Here is a 23,639-nt window from a genome sequence, read left to right as displayed (position 1 = left end):
CAAAAGTAAAATTAATTAAAACAAAATACTCAAAACAAACAAAAATAACAAATGGATGGGGTAAGTCTGCAAAAACAGTATTGTAGGGAGTGGATGAGTGAATGTATGGGTGAAACAAACGAAAAATAACCAAAAAGCAACACAGGAGTGTGTGTGGGGGAGAGAAGAGAGAGTCTGAACTCACAGCTTCTCCAGCTTTATACATGAGGCACACCGGGCCCAGGTGTGCCATCCTGCTCTTGAGTGTGCCCTCAGGAACCCGCCCCTGCAGACAGAGAACAGGGCAGCAACAAGGAGAGCAAAGCACTAGCAGTGATTTTATGAGGTCAGACAATTGTCAAAATGCCCTTTGGTGCCCCACTACCGATGAAATCAATAATGAATTTTGTTTGTTTAGATTATTGAAACATACAAGCGAAAAAAACTAAAGCAAACATTAAACAAATTGCCAAATTACAAAAACAGCTGTCAGCATGTCATCGCGCACTTTCTATATTTTGTAAATTGTGAGACTTGTGAGGTAAATGTGTGTGATATTTGTTAAACTTCATATAGTCTGATGGTGATTAGGCTTGTTGCAGTATTACACGGCACACTGCGCTGTCTGTTGTGTTCACTCCTGTATCCTAGCAACGCAGGAATGAACCATTTGGAGATGGTCTGGTCAAACCCTAAAAAACCTCAACCGCTCAAGTCATGTGTGTGTTGTAAGATTTTTTAAAAATCGTTTTAAATACAAAGATGTATATAGACGTACTGTCTTTTTCGACAAGTTAATGTAGGCTTAATTTTATCAAGAAAGTTCTTGAATTCCCTCATACAGTTGGAATTACGTGGCCCACCACGCTTCCGGTAACAAACAGCGGGTTGTTGAACAGTGAAGTTGTCAGGTAGGTTGGTAGTCTGACAAACTGCAGTTATACCATCAGTAGTAAGATATTTGTAGCTGTGGGTATAGTCGCATTCGGTTTTCATATAATTAAGTTACTTTTTAGGTGTTGCAGTGAACTTCTGTCATGTTACAAGCGAACTCTTGTATTGACGTTTATAGCGGTTGCTACCAGTGTTACACAGACCAACCGTTAAGTTACCTATTAATATTCACTAATAATACTTTATTCACTACCTAGAAGTTAACTATCTCTTTTAAAACGTGCAAAGTTCATATGATTTGTTTATATTTTAGAGTTTTACCAAGCTGACTGTTATAAGTTAGAACTCTTTTTATAGCTGCTTTTTCGCTCAAATCAAGTCGTCAGAGTGAAACATGCATTTCTCACATAATTACCTCAAATTGTAAACAGCTTGCAAGTTTTTTTTTTGTTTTTTTGTTTTTTTACAGGCAACAGGTAGCCGTTTCATACTGCAGTTGAGGATAAACTATACGTCTATACTAAATAACTATGTTTCTAAAAAGTTTTTCAAAGTGTAAACTGAACAAGACGAGTGTAGCTTAAATGTAAAACAAAGTACAGTATAGTATATATAAAGTATGATAACGTGTTTTTGGTCCAAATTGGTAAAATTAAATTATGACAAAAAATTCAGGTTCAGGTTCTTGGTTATATATTATAAGGAGTGATGTAAGATAAACAATATAATGTTATAACAACAAACTAACTTAATGATTATTGCATGGACTATAATTAGAAACTGTGCATTTCGAAATATAATGTGTCATCTGCCCATGTGAATATCATTACACTGGTCATAAAATACTGTATGTTTGGTTTTATTTCTGACTCTTATTTCTGCTTCTTTCTCTCATTAGTAGAAGAAATATAATCATCTTTTCTTTTCATTTTCTTACAATGCCTAAAGATTATAACATCATGCCTCCTTGTTCTTTTTGACAGCAGATGGAGAACTTCATCCTGTATGAGGAGCTGGGAGCAGGCAGCAGTTCAGTTGTCTATAAAGGAAGAAGGAAGGGCAATCTCAACTATGTAGCCATAATCTGCAGCGACAAAGCCAAAAGGCCTGAGATCACTAACCATGTAGGACAGTGCTTTAAACTAAATTAAACATTATTAGGCAATCAGTTACATTTTTATTTTCATATAGAGGCCTGAAATTGCCTGTTATGAAAGAATTATTTAAAGTGTACACACCTACATACTGACTTATATTGACTTACCTACATGTGCTGCCATCAGCAGAAACAAGACCTGCAGTAGTTGTCTTTTAATCATCAGAATTGGGTCCTTTGTCTCTGGCTTTTCTGAGAAATGTAATGATTTTCCCAAATCTCAGTGCAACACACTTGTTTCCCTGTTAGGTCCGTCTTAGCCATGATCTGGATCATCCCAACATTGTTTCCTTCTATGAGTGGTATGAGACCAGTAATCACCTCTGGTTGGTAGTGGAGCTCTGTACAGGTCAGTATTTGTGACTGGTAGTCCTGATAAGCAGCCATGTAACATTAGATGTCATCACTTCCTTTTTTCAGCAATCAGTAGATGGGATGTGACAAATACATCTCATGGCAGCCTAAAACTGATTGTTAGCCCTTGTTTTCACAAAATACCATCATGTTTTGGTTTATGGGATTAATCAAAGATACTTACTTTCTAGTGTAGATGGTAAACTGGCATGTTTCTACGTATTATTTTAAAATGGAGTCTTTTTTTAACCGTGCAATAAAATGGTCCTGTGCTTTAATTGAGATCTAAAAAGTCTTGCTCTGTCTATTTTTTTGTTTCTCTCTCTCAACTGGTGTCGCTTTTGTCTCTCTTTTCTCCTTGTCCATCTGTCTCTGTGTTAGGTGGTTCCCTGGAGTCTGTGATTTGTCAGGATGGATGTCTGTCAGAAGATGTAGTGAGGAGGTTTGGATGGGACTTAGTCAAAGGACTGGAACATATCCATGAATTAGGAATCATTTTTTCAGACTTGACCCCGGCTAAGGTTTGCATCTGTGTTCATGTGTATGTAGGACCAACAGTATAATATCAATATTATTTTTTTATCATATGAATACAGTATATATGTGCCCCATAGATCCTACTGGATGGCAGCGGCATTTTGAAGTTTGGTAACTTCTGTCGGTCCAAAGCAGAGGGAGAGAAATCGGAGGATTTCTTTACTTTGCTCTCTACATCTAAAGAGGCAGGAGAAGGAGACAACAAGGAGAACTTTGACCACATGAGGAAAAGATTACAAGGTCAGATGACTATCTTTTAATTATCTATTGGTTTTATATGCATTGTTGATAGAAGGAGAAGCTGATGAGTAGATTAGCCAGGAGAAATCCAAAGATTTACAAATTGCGTAGAATCCTGTTGATTTGGGACACAGTTTATATATGCTGGAGGAGGCGCTGAAAACATGTTATACCTTGTAGAAGAAGTGTATAAAAACTAAGTGATGTAAATAAGTCCACTTACCATCAGTAATTTTAATCAGCTTTAACATTAGCCAAGATTTGATTAGTCTTCACAATATACCAAGTGATGGCCAAGATTACTAAACTAATGAAATGTACAATTTGGCTAAAACTTATTCCATTTCCTAAAGAAACATGTTCTGTTTGTGATACTGTTTATGTCTTTTTTCTGTTAACTATGTGTATGTGTATTTTCAGACTCACTAACTTACAGTGCTCCAGAGGTTTTGCAGGGATCAGAAACCAATATGAGCTCTGATCTCTGGGCTCTTGGTTGTATACTCTACTACATGTACACTGGTACTGTACCCATATGCATGCACATACATAGACACATGCACACACTGAATGAGACAAAGTATGCAAGCGTATTAATTAATGTAATAATGATTTTTTTCCTATTCCTATTCTTAACTATTGTACTCTGTTGGGTACCAGAAGTTGTGGTCGTCATTATAGTAGTAGTAGTATTAGTAGTAGTAATAATAAATATGTTTTAACTAAAATGTATATGACCTTAACTGAGACTCGATTTACAGTACTATATTATACTACACTGTATTGTATTATAAAACTCAACCCAAAGTGTTTTTGTTTTCCAGGTAAACCTCCATTCTGTTCTGATAGCTACACCGAACTCAGTGAGATGATTTTACATCAGGAACCACCACCTCCCAGACAGACAGGTACATCCACACACAGATCTGATTTTTTGTCGCTAGTTTGGTCATAATAGATTTCACTTGTGCTTTATATTTGGCTTCAGTTCAGAATTGTATCTGTACAATAGCTTTTTGTTGCCTTGTTGAGGTCACCTTTATATAATTTTGCTGTTGTTTTTAAAATTATTTTATGAATGTAGTTGAAAGCTACTGTCTTTTTTGTTACAGTGTTTCAAGCCAGTCCTCCCAGTGAGGATTTCCAGAATCTTCTGAAAGGCTTATTCAACAAAAGCCCCAATAAGAGGTCAGCCCCCATGCTGTAGCAACACAGGCATAGGTCCAACACATTTACACACACTATTCTACTGCTGCTATTAATACTATCACCATAGAATTTAGTAGGGTGGAAAATCTCCAAGTACCTTTATAGTTTGAGTTTATTTATTTTTATTTTAGCATGCCCTTTCTGTCATAGTTAATTACAATTTCCATTTAATACGTGTTGACCATGGATTTTACAGTTTTAGTGTTGCCATGATAGTATGTCGTATCTTGGCTCCAGTGTGTGCCACATTGAGTGGAAACCCAGGTTTTAAGTACAGGCACAGATGTTTCAAGATAAAACTTACAACAGACCAAGTCACTTTTTTTGCCATTTCTGAAGTACATGGAAGTTTTGACACTTTTGGGTTTTCTGACATGATTCTCAGGTTGTTTTCACGGAAATGTGCATTTTTTGTGTACATTTTATTGCATGTTGAGATTAGTACCATCACTGTTTCCTAATGATTAGTTTTGTTATTTTTTGTTCTTTAGGATGGACTGGCCAGAGTTACTGGACCACCCTTTCTGGACACAAGGACTAAAGGAGGATGAGAACTTGGAGGAGGGAGAAGATGAAAAGGATGATGACGAAGGGGGAACAGAGGAACAAAATGACAGAGAGGGAGTTATTTCAGCCAGCTCAAGGTGTGTTGACATTATTATTTCTCTTGCTTATATTCTACAGACATTTTATTGCAGCCACTGTACTCCATTCAGATTTGCTTTTATGAAAGAGTAGTAATACACACAAGTGTTGTTCAAACCTAATCTACCCTCTCTTCATCCACAGGGAGTGGCCAAAATTTTATGAAACGTTTTGCATTGCACCAATATTATGTTCAACAGCACAGTAACAGCCTGCAGCCTGCAGAATTACCGTGGAGTTGATTCAAAACAGTTCATATGCTGCATTTCTTTCTGCCTTTAGTTCATGTCAGTGTGTTTTGTTTCAACACCCACAGAAACACAAGGATCCCGAACCCTTTTTCTTCAGGAAGACAAGCCAACACCCAGCCGGCACATAAGGTTGCGAAGAATTGTATTTCATCACAGACACCAATTGACAGACCAGACAGCAGGATTGATAACCAACAAGCTGACAGACACACATCCCATGGAGCCTTTAGGAACAGCCAGGGCTCAGATAGGGAGGTGGGAAAGGAGAGAAGAGGAGAGGGAGAGGCAAAGAAAGAAGATGACCCCAAGCTCACTGGGGCCCAGCAGATGTTCCACGCACTGCAGCCCAATAAGTCACTCACACTAGGTAACACATTTCCTGATGCCTGTGTTTGATCATGTTTGAGTGTTTTTAACTTAGACATGAGAGGTCAACACATAGCCATAGCAGACTATTGAAACTGGTAGGTTCTTCCACTAGCATTTACTAATAAAAGTACATACTGTGTTAACTTTATTTATCATACCCATGAGCAAGGCTTTTTCTCAGCAGCCAGACTGAGAATGTTTAACTTGATATTGTTGGAAGGACAGGCACAATAAGCACGATTGGCAAACTTTTCCTGAATTAACAAAAGGGACATTTAGTGAATTTTTCATTCTTTTACCACCTTTTTATTATTTACTTGTTTTGCTGTGTTGTTTTACCATATCAGTTGTATGAACTTGGCTGTAGTAATCTGTGGTTTTCTAGATAAGCCTGGGTCTATCCTATTGGTTACCCCTCAACTGCAAACATTTGCATTTTTCACTGTTTGTCGTAGTTCCTATTGTGCAGATCTCATCCCACCTGTGCGGCTTTTACTAGGCATGTGTTAAAGTCATAAGTGTCTTAATGAACAACAGAAAATCTGATTTAGTGTCACGTGTGCTTTCTTCCTCCAGATAATGTATCAGAGCTCAGGCCAAAGAGTGGTGTGGATGAGGACAACACTGAGGCAATTTTTCTGCTCAGGTATTCAGGTTCAGACACACATATCTAAAAACACTCTACAGAAATTGTTTACTACATGGAATGTAGTTTTAGAATGAGTCGCCTTATTGGGATTCAGACCTCTAACCTCAACCTCTCAACCTCTACCAGTTGAGCTACACTACATGGGATCAGCCTCATGTATATACATCCAGTCAGCAAGCCACAAACAGCTATCAGTTTGTTTTACTATCCTCTTCCTTTTGATCTTCTAGCTCCTGTGCCACTTCAAGAAGGAGCTGCAGTGTCTCAGAGTCTTCAAACCACACCCCTGCTCTTCAGGTAACTGCCACCGTACGTATACTCTGAAATTTGCAACAGCATGTAAACAGCGTAGAAGGGAGATTCATGCTATTAAAAGTATGATAAAATGGGTAACTGACAAATTGGCAGCTTATACCTAATCACTGTTCTTTGAAGCAATCACAGCACTGCTGTTTTTGTCTGAAGTAGCTGGTTTTATTCACTTACAGATCTTAACAGTAAGTTCAGGCAGGGTTGCAGGAGGGGCAAACTGCTTGTTTGGGACAAGTCCTGACTTCCTGTGGTGCAACACAAACAGGAGCAAAATGTTCCAGTCAACCACGAAATGGTGTCTTCTTTTATGAGAATCGCTGATAGAACTGATTGTTCTTTACAAAACAGCTATAAATAAACATGTCAGTTTCAGCTATTCCCTTATCCTGTTATCCTCTCCCTCCATCTGCTGGTGTGTAAATACTTCTGATAGCAATGACCTGCCTCTGCTTGTAGAGTGGACTCAACTACTCTTTCCCCTCCTCCTAGGCCAGTAGTGGTACTGACATCACATCCTGTGTTAAAGCTCTTCTCCACACTGACTTTGAGCTGACTGTCTCCCCAGTCATGGACAACCCCAAGGTACAGACATGCAATATTATTGGACGCAGACTATGTCAGATTTCAAGGTGTTTTCAAATGCCTAAAATACTTACATTTTACTTTGAAAGATATCCAGTAGTATGTCCAGAGGAGCTTTTCCTTACTTTTCAGTATTCATCTTATATTTAGATCTGTAAAATGTTTTAATATATCCTCCTCATACAATTAAAACTGTATAGTTAACATTTTGCATGATAATAAAAGAGAATTGTGATATGAAAGTGAGACAGCTCATACAAAGGTTCACAGTCTGATGTTCTCTATGTATTTACCAGATTCTTAAGGTTCCTCCTGTGCGATTTGATCCTAAAACCCTTTGTGTACCAGCATATTCAGGTACTGTGGTTTCTTTTATTTTTCAAGTCAGCATCAGGTGTTGTTTTTTTGTCAGTGTCCTGCAGACAGAAGATCTCAGTGTACGGGCATTGTCCCCAATCTATCTTGAGGCTGATTTCCTCTCCTCTCCTCTCCTCTCCTCTCCTCTCCTCTCCTCTCTTCCAGTTGAGAAACTGCAGTCCCTGAGTGATGAAGAGTGGAGGGTATTTCTACAACAGCTCTGTTCATCTCTTGAAGAACAGAACACTTCTGCTCCTCTTTCCTCGTCTTCAGTTGCTCCTCCTCCTCCCTCCACAGCTACTCGCTCCAGACTCAACCTGCTGTGCTACCTCTGCTGTGTGGTTGGACATAAGGATATTGCTAACAGGCTGATTAACTCAGCACTGGTAGGAAAACTTGTATTTACTTATGATCCCTGTTGAAATATTGTTGCAAGTTATGACATTTTTGCTTTTCCATTTTTCAAATTGTTTGTCACTGCTTACACCTCAGTTGTCCTGGGGAGGATGTCGATAGATATGTGCTCCCTTTGTCAGCTCTTTGTTAGCTCTTTGCTGGCAGGTGAAAGTGGAAGATGTAACATGCAAGAGGTTCTTGCAATTGCTCCCAGTTAGTCATTAGTCAGGTAGGAGTCATTAATACAGTGACAAGGACATGGGCCCGTAGAATTATTCTGGGATAATAAAAAGGACTTCCTTTCATCTGACTTTGAACATGAAATAACTGAAAATGGGTATACATATATATATTCAATTGAATTTAGTTGTAATAAAACTCACAAAAGTTGACTAAATATTTTTTTGTGATTTTCAGTACTGAAGTATATTTTAAGACATATCAGTGCTGAGATATTGTGGTGTGATAATAGTTTTGTTCATACCACCCATCTCTATTTTATTCATCCACCAGACCTAAACAACGTCATTGATTGGTCTACAGACATTGCAAATTTGAACAAGCTGATTACAAAAATGGAGTCACACCTATGCTTTCATATTACAGATTAGATCTTTAATGTTGTTTGTCTCTCTTCTCCTCTGTATCTGTTACTCTTATCTCTTTCCTTCATTCAGCTTCCAGCATTGACCCTGCAGTTACGACAAGCTCCTAACTGGGATGTGTAAGTAAATTATGTATACATTATTTTCTCCATAAACCAGCGAGCATGATGTTGCAGGAATGTTGGTGTAGCGGCTAGTGCCAACATGATGAAATAATGTATATGAAATTAATCATTGGTGGATGTCACTATAGGCTATTGGGACTTGAATACCCGTAATGCAAGTGATGTGGCAAAATATAACAACTGTATGTTAGAAAGGCTGCTGGCTGGAAAATCTCTGGGATGTAACCCTCAAAATAGTTTTTGTGGTTGTACTAAAGAAAGGAACATCAGGGGCAGACAGGGATTTGGAGTCTACACCTACAGTATAAGGATGTGTCCTTGCTCGCTGTCATCCTCTCTCTTCTTCTTGCTCTCTATACCTTTCTAGTACTGTTCTTTAAGATCTGTTTTTCAAAGTTACTGGCACTGACACTGACACATAGCATGGCCTGTGAAAGCTAAAAGAGTTGATGTTCATCATGTTCAGATGTTTTGTTTGGAGGTCATGGGCTTTAGATGTAAACTTGAAATTCATATTCTCCTTTTTCTAGCTGTACACTATGTTGTTCCTCTCCGTCAGGAGTATTTGCATTTGTAAATCGTGGTGACTGAATACTTTTATTGATAGTTCTGTGTTAATATGTAAACAGAAAATCATCACTTTCCCCACTTTTTATTAAATGAAAAAAAAAAAAACATTTCAGACGGAGCAAGGCTGTCAGAGTGATGGGTCTACTAGCTCTGCACTGTACTGAACTTGGAGAAGACAGTCCTGTGTCTGAGGTATGAAACACACACAGATACACAAACAGTGTTGTTAGGTAATTTCAGTTCTATATGGTCTCTGCAAGATCATATTTAGTGTTGAATTTTATTCAGACTTGAGTTACAATATATCACTGTTCATTCAGGCTTCCATGACTAGTACAGTAGCAGCACTGGCAGAAAGCATATTAGAAATCATTAGATAAAATCAGTTGTTGTTTTTATTCCAACATGTTCAGTAACAAACAATTAAACAGGTGAAGACCTAAACTTTTGCGAAACATTTTGAGAACCTCAGGCCTGCAGTACCAGTTTGCACTGTTGGGTGGCAGTACATACCAGCAAGAGCCGACCATATGCATATTACGGAAAATATGAAAACATACTATATTTACCCCTAGAAACATACATAAAACATGTGTACAATGAGTGCATCACTGCATACAGTATATATAGTTGTCTTGGCTTACAGTAAGCCATGCTTAATGTCGCTGTGCACATCTATGTTTTTTTTTTTTTGTAATTTTATAGATGTGTCATTTCTGTTTGGAGGTTATCTCTGCATTTGTTGTGTTTAGCAGCACATCACCAATAGTTAAAAAAGGGGAAAATCTCCCCTAAAACAACATGTGGATGGGAATTCTTTTAAAGCAAGAACTTTATAGCATCAATGTGTACCAGCAGGTGGCATTAAAGGCCTACAGTACAACAACTCTTTGATTAGACTCAGAGATACACTCTGTCTCTCTCTCTCTCTCTCACACTCACTCACACATGCATGCACAGAGAGAGAAAGAGAGAGATCTCTCTTTCAGTTGTTTCTTGCATATACAATCTCCTAATTGTTTGTTTTATATCAAAGTTTTGTAAAAATGGTTATCATAACTTAATGTTTGTTAGCAAAAAATGTACAGTAAAATTATTTAAAATGGTTTAACACTTAACATCATCATACAGTAATGAGATTTAGGGTTCCACCTTAACTGATAATGCAAGTATGACAACAGGAAGTTATTCTAATGCTACTTTAACTTTTATGGCAAGCATGTTGGTAGTTACAGATTGTTGCTTTCACAGATTTTTTGTTTTTATACATTCATATTCTGCTTTTTATTTCTTGCCATATGATGAAATAATATCATCATCACCTTCATTGTTATGGTTATAATGCAAGTGAAACTGTGTAATATACAGCAAGTAGCTACAATACATCACTGTAATAACTATAATTATAGTAAAGAAAGTGCTGTAAAGTAATAGGACACACTTGTGCTACGCAAAAAATACACTGAGATAGAGATATACATGGGCAATACAGATACTTACTGTGCCCCCCTCAAAACACACATAAACACACCAGTGCATACACACACACACACACACACACACACACACACACACACACACGTCAAAACAGAGGGATGCTGAACTAATTCAACATAAAAGCAGTTTTGTATGGAGGTGAGATCTGGAGCCTCTTTCCCTTATTCGATCCTTTCATCCTGAACAGAACTAAACACTTGCACCTCTTTTCCTATCTCTGCTTTTTCTACCTTTTCTCTACTCTTCTTTGTCTGCTCGTCTTCCCGATCACATCCATGTTTTCTGAATGAATAAAATTTCTGCTAAAGTAGTTCTGATCCCACATCCGCTCCTGGTCAGTCTTTTTCTTCTCTATTTTTCCACTTCTTCTGACACTTTACTGCTGCTAAGTCGTCACAGCGAATTACAAAATGGCCGACTGTGGCATAGCAGTGGGGTTTTTTTTCGGTGCGCTTGTTGTTAAAGACAAATGGCGGAACATTTTTTCCGCTACCCTCTTTACCTCCCTGCAGCTACCATAGGATGACAAATTGTTAAGAAAAGGACAAAGCTGTACGTTTGTGTGTGTGTGTGTGTTTGTCCATGGCTATGACCATGTGTGTGTCCATCTACAGACTCAGCAGGGGTTCTGTGTGTGTGTGTGTGTGTGTGTGTGTGTGTGTGTGTGTGTGTGTGTGTGTGTGTGTGTGTGTGTGTTTGCGCGTGTGCATGGGCTATTTTTGAGACATGTTTCTGTGTGCTCTCAGCAGGGGTCCTGTGTATGTAGTTTTTTGTGTCTGTGATGTTCTGTCTCTCCATCGTTTGTGTGTGTGCATGCAATTGTTCTGTGCTTGTGTGTATTTTTATGTTATAGTGATGTTAACAGATGACCAGTAAAACAGCACATACTTTCATTTGCTTGTGGGTGTGTGTGTGTATGTGTGTGTGTGTGTGTGTGTGTGTGTGTTGTCTCAGCAGGGGTTCTCCTGCTGCAGTCCTGCTGATTGGAGTGACAGGGCTGGGCTTAGTTACTATGGTAACTGCTATATGCTTCGATCACTCCCCCAAACACACACGTGTGCGCATGCATACACACACACACACACACACACACACTCACGCCTGTTTGTGTCTCTCTTTCTGTCTAACTCTCTCCTTTCTATCCGTCCTGCTGCTTTCTCTTTTCTCTCGCTCCAGTCCATCTGTCTTTGTCCCTCACTCTCTCTGTGTCTCTCCTCAAATAGAATTAAATGAGAATAAAATTTTATGGGTTAATGTTTGTAAGGCAAGCTTGCTGCTTTCCTTATGCGACTTAGGGAAGCTGTGCTTTCAAACCCAACAAGATATCATTTTCCCCTTCACTTATCATCACTTATAAAGTTTTCTGTGGCTTTTACAGCGGTTTAGCCGGTAAAGCTTCCACTATGCAGGGCGTTTCATGGGGATATGGAGTCTTAAGACATTCTAAAAGCTCACAGAAACACACATAAAGCTGCACACATAAACACATAAATATTTAGGAACTTACTAGAAGCGCTGGAAACCATTCAGAGGGCAATAGCTCCAAGAAGACACTACTCTAAGGATTTGTGAATTCCTCTCGCAAGGAAACGATGAGATTTTGAACCAGAGAGAGTTTGTGTAAATATCTGACAACTAATGAATTTTGTTAAAACACATTCAAAACCTACTAAATATGTACATATGTTTGTGGACAAATTGAAAATATAGCAGTATTGTTCCTGGATATATCCATTGATTTTGAATTATTTCAGCGATAATTAAAAATCACATTTTTACTTCAGATTACCTTCCCTGTGGATGAAGACGTTTCAGAGCCCGGACTAATCTGTGTCTAACATCTTGCAAATTAGTTGTTTGATTTTTAAATTAATATGCTTTGTCTATCTAAATCACTGCATATGTTGTCTTGTTTTACCATGTGACAGTATGTCAGCGATAGGGCACTTCAGAGGATTTTGTAAAATATGTAAGGGGTATCAAGGTCAAACTTGGGTTATTTCAGTAAAAAGCTAGCATGCAAATGTAGGAAGGTTTAGTAAATTTAGGTGGAAAGCTGGGCTGTTGAAGATAAGAAGGTTACCTCAACCGACTAAAGTGCTGCAATACTGCTTAGTATACTGCTTAATCAGTCTCCTTTGTCACCTTAACAGAAACAAGCCTTGTATTAACTGTAAATTCACTTGTAGTTCAGTCTTTACGGGACTGATAATCCACCAACTATTACTTTGTACTCTTTCTTTACACATCTGGCTTTCCCAAGTGTGGACACAGTAACTGCTCATGTGCATTACTTGTATTTATCATATTTCTGTGTGTATGTGCAAATCTTCTATACGCTGTGTTGTGATGCTTTTTTGTTGTTTATGCATGTTAAGTAAGTGCATATGTTTATGTTTTCTGTGTGTGCATTCATGTGTGTCATTTGATCTGAGGGAATGTTGATGCTGAGATAATGATGTGTTCTGGGGGAAAATAGTGTGTGTGTGTGTGTTTATGTTTTCTTTTCCGCTCTGGCTTGTTGCACAGCAGTGCCTTTCAGCACCCTCTGCCTGAGAGCAGCTGCATGACCAGTTTCAAACACACACCAGAATCTCAACTCCCCACTCAGCCATTTACAGTATGTTATTAGTGGGTTCAGCTCAGAAAGGAGTTGAAAACAAGAGCATTTTTTTCATTGCACATGAGTCCCATTAATGTACTTGGTTAATACTCACACAACATGGTGCGAACTAGTTTATGTATAACCAAGTTTGATTTAGTTAACCTAAAGGGTTGCTGTGTGAATAACCGAACATATCGGCTTCTGTCCTGGTCTCAAAGTATACTAGCAGTGATGTTCAGACCTACTCAGCATTTCAATGGCAAACCGATTCTGTATCATGCCCACAGAAGGCACAGTATGAGATTACACCATGGCACTTGGGCAAAAATAAAAGGGAAGAATAACTCTCCTGGGGAAGGGGAAGATATGGTGTGAGAACATGACAAACAGACCGTTACCACTTCGCACCCTACTACGAGACAGAGAGACACGAGGTGAGAGACAGTGAAAGCAAGAGAGTGTGGGAAGAAGATAAGAGAGCGAGGGAGTGAGAGAAATTATATGATACATATGTGGAGGGCAACACAAAGAGAGAAGTAGTATAGAGAAAAAAAACAATAGAGGGAGGAGAGACAGCAGAGAAAAATGGAAAAAGAAAGAGGAGAAGAGAGAGGCGGATAGAGGAGTGAGGCAGAACTTGCATCAGATCACAGAGGGGGGAAGCTGGCAGTAATGCTAATGCCAGGAAGCAGCCAGCCAGCAAGGCTGTCTCTGCATATACTTAACTCTGTGTGTTGTTACGTGTTGTGTGCACGTGTGTGAGTGTGGTGTGCATTTCTTACAAGTACATATGATTGCATGAATTTGTGTACCTAGTTATGTGTGTGCATATACATACTTAATGCTCTGAATACGTGTGTGTGTGTGTGTGTGTGTGTATGTGTATACATGCATGTGTGTTCATCTGTGTATGTAGTTTTATAGTTTTCGGTAAGATTGTTGTTGCTGCCCAGCTCATATCTTTCTTTCCTGCTCTCCTTTCCTCCCTCTTTCCCACCCTCTGTTGCCCTATTTCTCTTATCTCTCCATTTTTCTTTTTTCCTTCTCCCTCTGTTACTGTGTTATGTGTTCCCTCTTCCTGTTCCTTCTCAATGTTGTTTCATTCTCCTTCTCTCACTCTATCCATTCCTTCTCATTCTTTATCCTTTCTGCTTTTACCCTTTCCTCTCCTTAGTTTCTCCCATTTTCTCATCATATACAAACAAGATAGATTAGATTTTCTATAGAGAGAACATGCTCTAGCACTTTCATAATGATCAGTAGTTACCAACACTTTGGTGTAGTATAGTGAGGCCATGGTTTATTTGTGGTGGTTATACTATCTTTATGGTACTGTGATGTGGCATGATTTGAAATAGTGCCCCAGTTTGAGGACAATGCAGCAGGAAAATGATTCTAATCACACAGGAAAACCAACCAGTGTTTCTGGGGGATCAGTGCAATGTTTTGACTGACCAAGTCATTCCACTTGGTCTCAGTCCAACTGAGTGTGTATTTCACTTGCTCAAGACCAGACTGAGGGCAAAAAGGCTCTGAACCAAGCAAAAAGGGAAGATGGCTGCAGTAACAGGCAGAGCATCACCAAGAATATGCTGATGTCTGTGGGTCATTTATTGCAATGGATTTCCAACCATGTCTTTAATATGATCAATTCTAAGAGTTAATCTCAATTTGTCCAAGTCCTGTAATTTTGAGACTACTTATAAAAAGCACTACAATTCCTATATTGCTCATCTGATGTGAATGTAAATATACCCTTAAATTTAAAGCTGAAAATGAGTTCTTTAACCTTTTAATGATTCTATATTTTTACATGCACGAGAAATCAGGATAGGGCATCTGACAAGTCGTTTTTTTAAATGCAGTGGTTCAGTAATCAGATATAGTTTTTATTTTGCAACAATATAATAGAAATGCTAAACGATCTGTCTCCCTCTCTGTGTTTTCTCCTTTTCCAGGCAGTGTCCACACTGACAGACCTGTTGAGAGATAACCTGAGGAATAGTAAAGTGAAGCAGTTCCTGCTGCCACCACTTGGGGAGTTCCTCTACCTCATCGCTTCACAGGTAGAGTCTGCATGACAGAGAGGCCAAATTCATGAGACAGATAGAAAGAGACAGAGATACTGCAGATGACTGAGTTACACGGTACACATCTCAGACCACTGTCTCATGTGAACATCCACCCGACTGACAGAGCCTGGAATGAGAAAGAAAGATTCAGGGAAATGCAGAGATGTGAAAACAACAAAGAAAACCACTAATGCTACTCCAATTAATACATAGTAGTCTTTACAATCTATTTTGTATAACTGCACTTTATGCATCTAAGTGCTTTTATATAAATAAAATAATATACAGTGAATTGAAGTTTTGACAAAATGTTCAAAATGAAAGAAAGTCCAGCTCCTTGCATGAAGAGAATATGAATATTTGCCTGAGCACTATGTGCTTATTTCTGTAGTGATCATTCACCAACTCACTCATTGTGCCAAAATCTTTTGGAAAGTATTTCTAACTATTTTACTTCTTCTTATTAGTCTTGTTGAGGTATTGAATCTGGTCAGTCAGAATCAGCTATCTGGGCCTCTTTGAGACTGCTGATTTCAATCAAACATGGTTGATATAATCAGCATCCTGTAGTGCGTCAGGGTCATTAATTAAATCTCAGACAAGGGCTCTCAATATAGTGAGTACTGAGGCTCACTACTAAACATTAGACCAGCTACTGTAATGATGCAATTAGAAAAAGTAATTATAGTTATCCTTATTATTACACACTGTGAAAAATATAATGAATAAAATGGTACACTTGATTTTCATCATGTGGATAACTCATAACCTCAAACAGTAGTTGAATGGAAAACAGCAAAGTTGCTCACCTCCAGTTTTCTCTGCAAAACTGTATAAACTGCACCTAAACAGGCACTCATCAATCAATCAAATCAGTTTACCAGTCATGGGGAGTACTACTGAGCCTGTGAAAACAGTATGTAAAATATATTTGTTGGCTCTGGAGGAACTTTGTCAGTCTCAGAAAATTACTCAAGTGACAAAACCCCCAGTTATCTCAGTTTGGGTTTGGAGGCTATGCATTTTTAACAGGCAGCCTGTGACACAAAGTAGGCGTGCACTGTTTTAGAGACGTGGGCATTTATCAGGTGGAGAGACCAGCGAAAGACACTATTGAGTGACATGGAGTGGAAAGTGTAAAATTGAGTGATTTTTGGATCTTGACCCATATTAGAGACTAAAAGTGGGATATCTTAGCCTCTGTTGCATCCGTGTGATGTTTTTTTTTCGTGTCTCCTGCAAGTTCTCTAACCGTATTTTTGCAATACAAAATCACTGGAGTTCTCCTTTTAACATGTTTTTGCGGTCACGGTTTAAACATTTTCTTTTTCTTTGTCTCTTTGATTTCCTTTCATGTTATAACATTGGGTGGACTTTTTTATGAGATACAGTAAAAAGTGGCAGGAAATATGCGGCAGAGGTGCCTGCCCACACTTGTGCAGTCGAACCCAAAACGTTTACATATAACGAGCCTGGCAGACTGTCAGGATGCCCCCAACAGATGGCTTTTTATGTGGATAGTGAACGTCATCTTTCATATAAAAGTTTCTTTTTTCCTAACTCTTTTTTAACTTTTTCCTAAGTGATTCATGTGGAATGAGTGCTGTCTTTTGAATTAATGAGTTAACATGAATTGAACACAACACTAATGTCAGATACAAGAAAGATCAAAAGACATTTTCTTTTTTCTTCAGTGAAAAAGACCAATCTTTGTGTGAAATGAATGAAACCGAGTGCTGTCATTAGGTAATGAGTTGGAGTTTAAATTTACATGCTAACTAACTTGAATTGAAAGCGAATTGACCCTAACCCTGAAAATTACAAGAGAAAGAGTGAAGGAGGCCCTGTTTGACTTCATTAGAAAAGGTGATTCTAATTTATATCTGGTTAACCTCAGTGTAGCCCGGCAAGTTGATTAAGTGTAAGATTTTTATTTACACGGCTGATGGATAACCTTCAAAAATCAATCAGCCCTCCTGATTACACTTATTACTCTCCTGAAGCCACAGAGAATCTCATCACTGTCCTGTAGAAGCTGTTAATAAATTGACTTTTCAGCTCCTGGAAGAGTGTGTGTTTTTCCATTGATGCCATTGTGTTCTTAACAAATAGTAATGTAGTGATTAACCGATTCTTGTACCTCCCACAGAGATCATTGTTAGTTGTTGAACAGGACCCCAAAGCTGCTCCCTCAAGGACAAATTTAGAGAGTAAATGTTTGTCAGTTAGTAAGAAAAATAAAACACAATGGCTGCATTGAAGATTTGTATTTTCTTTGCGGGACATGTTTTAAAATCTTGCAAATAAGCTCCTTAGGTATTGTCATCCATAAAATGATCTCCTAGTCACTACAGGGCAGTCCAGTGTTCTCATAGTTGACTATATTGCCATGTTATGTTGCACGGCAGACAAGAAATGAAGATTATTACCCCACATGTAAATTAGGAACACAAAAGAGTTTTCTTTCACATCCACATCCAGAACATCCAGAAGGTAGCCTTTCCTTTCTCTCCCTGATAAAGAGAAACGGCTGCATGCTTTTGTAAGAAGTCTCAACAACTGTAATGTTTTGCTCTTAGGTTTGTCCAAAAGTCTGTAGTACAATAATAACTTGTACAGAAAGCTGCTTCCCGAGTTTTATGTAAACCACTGAATAGCTCACATTATCTGTGTTGTATAGTCCCTGTGCTGGTTGGAAGTTTTAGAATAGATAGTAAAAGATCCTTTTACTTGTTTATAAATATTTTCATGGACTTGCCCCTGACTGTTGACAGAGTATGTCCCTTAAATCCACAGACTTTCTGCTCCACAGATCTAAAGTGAGTTGAAGCTGACATGTACTTGGTCTGAGAGTCTCTGGAGTAGACTCCCTGTGGATCTGAGGTCAGCTACGTACATCAGTACCTACTATTCTGTGACTTTTTAAAAAAATTTACTTTTACCTTTTTTTTATGTTCCTTTGTGTTTTTGGTGTTTTAGCTTTTTTATGTTCTCATCTTTGTACTTTCCCTTAGTGTTGCTTTGAATGTACAGTACCAGTCAAAAGTTTGGACAAACTTTCTCATTCAAGTGAATGGGAAGGTGTGTCTAATCTCTATGTAGGGGTTGGTTGATTAATCAGTCAGGTTATACTTGAACTCCATGGTTTCTGGTTGTGGCAGAGTTTCAAATTGTATTCTGATCTACACAAAACCATCAATTAGTCACGGTTTATTTTTGTATTTTTATTGTTTTCCCTAAACACCTTGGCTGCCTTCACTGGTTACTTTCCCAACTGTGGGTCTGGTCAGTGATAATGATCCCCTTTTGTGCCTTCTTAGTTTTCAGTTTTGTTCAGTTTTTTTTAGGATTTGCACTTTAAAATATACCCAGAAAAGCTCAGTGACCATGTTTATCTTTGGTACTGTTTTGTTGGTAAGATTAGAGAGTGCTTAGAGAGCAGGTTTCTGATGCTAAAGGGTGGTGATTAGCTAGAGGTTAGTACCCTCTTGGCTTCCTGTAGTAAAGCTACCTGCTTGTTTGGCTTTGGATTGAGGATTGGGTTTTTAAAATCTCCAGCTGTTTGTTTTTTTCAGTCAATGACAATGATTTGCACAACTTTTAGTGCTGTGTAGGCTTCTGTGCTCAACCTATCCTTTATTTCAGTTTTGACTTGAGAATTTCTGTTTCTCCAGCAGGGCCAGTCAAGGTATTGATGGCACTAAAAACCCAGTAGTTATTTGATTTGTGCTGAGTCTTTTAAGAGTCCCCTGGTAGACTGGCAGGTTGGCTGTCTGGTTGGTTTTCTGGTCTGTGTCAATGATCAGCTGCATTGCTGCTTCTATTCTCAAGGTTAGATTGAGATAGATAACTTACAACCTTGACAAACACCACAGAAACTTTTTCTGATAGTTTTGAGGTTGAAAAAAAAAAGTTATCAGACTGTAAAAGAGTTTCTTAAAATAGTACTTTGAAGCATCATTCACATCACATGATGTCGAAACCCTCCACTGAATACAAAAATATACAACAATAATTCAGTTCTTTAAACTGCATCGACTGTAGGAGCTAATAGCTTCATTACAACCAGTGCTAATGGAAATCCTAAACACAGGATGTGAACTCCTCCAAACAGGTGGACCCACTTTCCCTGTTTAATGGCAGGTAAAATAGTTTATTCAAGTAATAGGGAAAGGTCTTTTAAGTGTCCCCAGGTAAAATCACCTGCTTTGCTCCCCTTTTCTTCTGCAACACCAGTCAATGACAACGATTAGCTATAGCCTCCAGTGCAGTCTTTATCCTCAAGGTTAGATATAGCCTAGAGCCTAGCGCAGTAGCAATGGTACAGTGCATTGTTTCATGAAAGATAAAAATATTGGTAGAAATAATTATATATATGTATATATAATTTTGAGGAATTTTGTGGAATGTCAGACAGTGATGATAGCAGCAAAATGGTGAATATATGTATATAGTCAGAAAAAGAAGCACACATATTCTTCATGCCAAGCTTTCTGTGGTTCCAGTTTTTCCAAATGTGAGAATTTGCTGCTTTTCTCTGTTTCATATGATTGTAAATTGCATATCTTTGGGTATTGATTGTTTTTTTTAAACTGGGAGATTGTGATGGGCTTGTTTCAGTATTTTCTGACATTTGATAGACTGAAAGATTGATTGATTAAATGTAAAAGTTGTCAAGATTATTATTGCTAATGAAAACACTCAGTAGTTGCTGTCCTGTAAATGGATGGAGCCATCATTAATGCTACTGTATTATTTACATGTGTTTTCCTGCAATGACCAGCCAAAAACATCTAACATGAAAGAAGTCCATTAGGCCAGCCCTTATTAGAGTATGATGTATTTTTCATTTTAAAAGTAATGTATACATTCTTTTTTTCCCTACCCTTTATTATGTAAAAATGGGAGTGAGATAGTACATAGATGAGCAAAATCAAAGAAAACATTATTTATAATTCTCATACATACTATATTTCTTAGTAAAATCAATATTTAGAAGGAAAAAAAAGCTCAGCTGGATTATAATAGTTATGGAAGCATGTTTATGTAAAGATGTCGTATCCAAGTAATCAAGATGTCATGGCTTCTACGCTCCCTTCTCCCCTCCCCGACTTGGCCCTTTCTTGCCCTTTTCCTTACTCCTCTCTACTTGCATCTCCTCCACATTATCTCTTTGCCTTTCTCTGACTCCCACTCTACTCCTCCACTGCCCCCGCCCCCATCCGTACCCCCTCCTCATCTCTCCTCTCTCCTCTCACCCTTTCTCCCTGTCTTTCTATGCCTCTCTATCAGGAGGAGAAGAGAGGCTCCCCAGAGGGACTGTGGTTCGTTCCCGCTGCCGCCTACACTGGCTTAATGAGGAGCCTGCGGGAAGGGGTGAGTGTCTCTGTGTATGTCTGCGTGTGTCTGTTTTTGTGTCTGTGCCTGTGTAGCTGTGACTAAGTCTCTCTCACACTGTGTGTGTGTGTGTGTGTGTTTTGTGTGTGTGAGAGAGTGAGAGCGTGTGGCAGGGGATCCCTGTGAACAGTAATGATGAGGCAGCTGTGGGGGCCTAAAGCGTTGTTTGCCAGCTGCAAGTCAAGGGCATGCAGAGCAGTCACACACACACACGCTCGCGCACACACACACAAGCACACACACACACTCTTACCTGCATCAAACACAACCCTTTACTGCTCAGCAGCCTGACCTCAGCAGCAATTAGGACCCTCCAGACACACACATACAGTAGATGGCACAGGCAGAAATATAGGTAGACCGTTCTTTTTTTGCTGGCTTTCTTGCCTTCTTTTTCACTTTCTTTCTTTTTCCTGCTCTTCTAATCTCTTTTTCTGTTTAATTATGCTTCTCCTTATATTTTAGTCTTTCACAAAAAAGGAGATGAATTATGACTTTGGTTGGTATAAAAGTGTAACAAAATGACACATGTCTCCAGTGATAAAGCTATGTCCTAAAGTGTTTTGTATGAAATATACAGGTAATGTATTTAAGTTGGCATCATGCTACTGATAAATAGAGATGAAACTGGTCTTATTATAGAATTATTATAGTGTTCTATGTCGTGTTGTTTTGTGGTGTGCCACTGGAGCTGAATGAGGAAACATTTGGTGGATGGTAAGATTGATGGATACAGTAGGAAGAGAAGGAGATGGATGGATGTTGTTTTGTCTCTCAGAGGTAGAAGGGGTCTTACTGTGGTGGCCCACTATAGCAGAATGAATATAGATGAAACTCTGGTCTGCACAGTTGTCAGCTAGTACCTACTGTTGCTTCATTACCACTGGGAGTGTAGTGGGGGGTAGATGAACAGAAGAGGGGTGTGTGTGACAGGAGCAGAGAGAGGGGTTGAGGGGACGAGAGAGGAGGTTGACTTATTTATCATTATTGAGCTGTGAGAGTATGCTGACGGAAACACACGCACACGCGCGCGCACACACACACGCACACACACGCACACACACACTCTCACACACACACACACACATCCTTAGGGACCAGACACTCATCCTCAGACCCAACTTGCCTCCCTCTCTTTCCATCTCTCCCTCTCACCCTCCTCTCCTCTCCCTCCACCGTCTCTCTCTCTCTCTCCCTGACTGGCTGTTTTTCCCGTGGATGTACATGTATACTGCATTTGCTATTATATTACAGAGCTGTCTAAATAGTCTAACTTTGTCTCATGGGAATTACATTTCCTGGAGTTAACAAGGTGGTCACACTATACCATAGCTTACTATAGTTAGTTGCACTATATATACAGCTGTACATAGTTACTTGTCATATAGTTGTACTGTTGAGACATAACTCTATCCTTCCTATTGCAGAAATGCCATACTGTATGTTTGTGGAACATTTTAGGAATACAGAAAAACTTGAAGTCATTCTCAGGGCACGCCAGCATTTAACACAATCAAACCATTGCATTGCATTGCAATGGAATCACTGCAATCATTGAATTTTGTCCTTGAGACAAAGTAAATCTGTGCAAAGCTTTTGAGTAGAGTTGAACTTTGGTCAACTTTGACATCCAAATTTGCGTTGCTGACCAATTGCAGACAGTCTTGAAAGACCAAAATAGAGAACGCTATCGTGTGCCACACCATCCAAGGAGTTGATAATACACATACATGTATGCAGCGCCTCTGCTGTACAACAGCCTACAGTGCAAGTGAAAATTAGAGTGTGTCATTGTGAAAAATTATTTGGGCACACCAAGCGAGCCACTCTGAATTCTGACCTCCTCGTTGGCAAAATACATGGGTCTGCTTAAGTCCGGCTCTAACTCTTTAGTAGCAGCTAACAGCTTCTCATTTTTAGCTGGCGCTGACTGCTGCTTTCACCAGTTAAATCAGCTGCTCTCCAGTGGATCTTGTTAATTTCAGGAGTTGCATTCTCCAGTTAAACTTTCATTCATATCATATCAATAACGTAAACTGATCAACTTAATCCCTTTGAACCAGGACCTTTGGTGTTTGGATTAAGTATCTTGTGAAAAAGGTCAGAAGGCTGCACCTGCTATCTTAATGTGCCAGATACATATTAAATCAACATTACATATCTTCTGTTGCTATGTAATTATAAGCATTGGACTGGTATCGACAGATATCCAATATCAGTGGACTGGGATTGGGATCAGGGCCAGAAAAACTTGATGGGGACATATTAGTGACAGTTTTTACTCAATAAGCAAAACACCAGATATATCTACTTCAATATTACTGTATGGGAAACCTGTAAAGTTTTTGCCAGAGGTTGGATTATTTTCTTCATCAAAAGTAAACAAAGTAAATCTTTAGAAATGCAAAGTTGACAAAGTACAGTTTCCACTGACATATTCAAGGATTTTGAAAGACAGTAATGGGATATATCAAGGGATAACCATCCTCACGCTGTTTCTGAACAACTTGATTTGATGAGTTTTACATTTAATAAACTCTTGCGTTGTATTAGTGTGACATGGTTCCACTCTGTCAGTTTGTGATGAATCTCAGCTACATATTGTAAGTTATCAGGTCTCATTCACTTTTGTTGAAGCAAGAGGTTTAGTTTGTTGCCACAACTGACTTTTTTACTTTAAATGCTAATAATGCATATTTCTAAATCTGAACAATGTATAATCCTTATTTATGCCAAAGAATACGAGTTGGTGTTTTTAACCTAGCTTTCACAAAGACAGTCTGTTGTGACAGCTGGGCACCAAAAATGTCTGTGCAAAATGATCAATCAAGTTCCTTC

At 38.7% G+C, this 23,639-nt stretch overlaps 1 protein-coding gene across 7 annotated transcripts in view; it reads left to right on the top strand.

Annotated features, from left to right (window-relative positions):
• Positions 1–648: 648 nt before the first annotated feature.
• Positions 649–23,639, top strand: part of ulk4 (unc-51 like kinase 4) — an 80,443-nt gene continuing 57,452 nt past the window's right edge. For 3 of the 7 annotated variants that reach the window (XR_006098452.1, XR_006098451.1, XM_042424101.1), the window contains exons 1-19: positions 650–890; positions 1,857–1,997; positions 2,279–2,378; positions 2,765–2,904; positions 2,998–3,160; positions 3,581–3,682; positions 3,985–4,068; positions 4,273–4,348; positions 4,861–5,013; positions 5,331–5,632; positions 6,211–6,280; positions 6,514–6,592; positions 7,085–7,177; positions 7,474–7,534; positions 7,700–7,920; positions 8,608–8,654; positions 9,344–9,422; positions 15,291–15,398; positions 20,697–20,780. Coding sequence is in view for 5 of the 7 variants with exons in the window: in XM_042424101.1 (XP_042280035.1) it covers positions 1,860–1,997; positions 2,279–2,378; positions 2,765–2,904; positions 2,998–3,160; positions 3,581–3,682; positions 3,985–4,068; positions 4,273–4,348; positions 4,861–5,013; positions 5,331–5,632; positions 6,211–6,280; positions 6,514–6,592; positions 7,085–7,177; positions 7,474–7,534; positions 7,700–7,920; positions 8,608–8,654; positions 9,344–9,422; positions 15,291–15,398; positions 20,697–20,780 (2,100 nt within the window). In the remaining 2 variants the exon portion in view is untranslated. Of the gene's footprint in view, positions 891–1,856; positions 1,998–2,278; positions 2,379–2,764; positions 2,905–2,997; positions 3,161–3,580; positions 3,683–3,984; positions 4,069–4,272; positions 4,349–4,860; positions 5,014–5,330; positions 5,633–6,210; positions 6,281–6,513; positions 6,593–7,084; positions 7,178–7,473; positions 7,535–7,699; positions 7,921–8,607; positions 8,655–9,343; positions 9,423–15,290; positions 15,399–20,696; positions 20,781–23,639 lie in introns of all 7 variants that reach the window. The other 4 variants (XM_042424102.1, XM_042424099.1, XM_042424100.1 and 1 more) reach the window with 4 other exon arrangements.

The sequence above is a fragment of the Thunnus maccoyii genome, chromosome 10 (assembly GCF_910596095.1).
Source record: "Thunnus maccoyii chromosome 10, fThuMac1.1, whole genome shotgun sequence".
Lineage (NCBI taxonomy): Eukaryota > Metazoa > Chordata > Actinopteri > Scombriformes > Scombridae > Thunnus > Thunnus maccoyii.
This window is presented reverse-complemented; position numbering and strand designations above follow the sequence as displayed.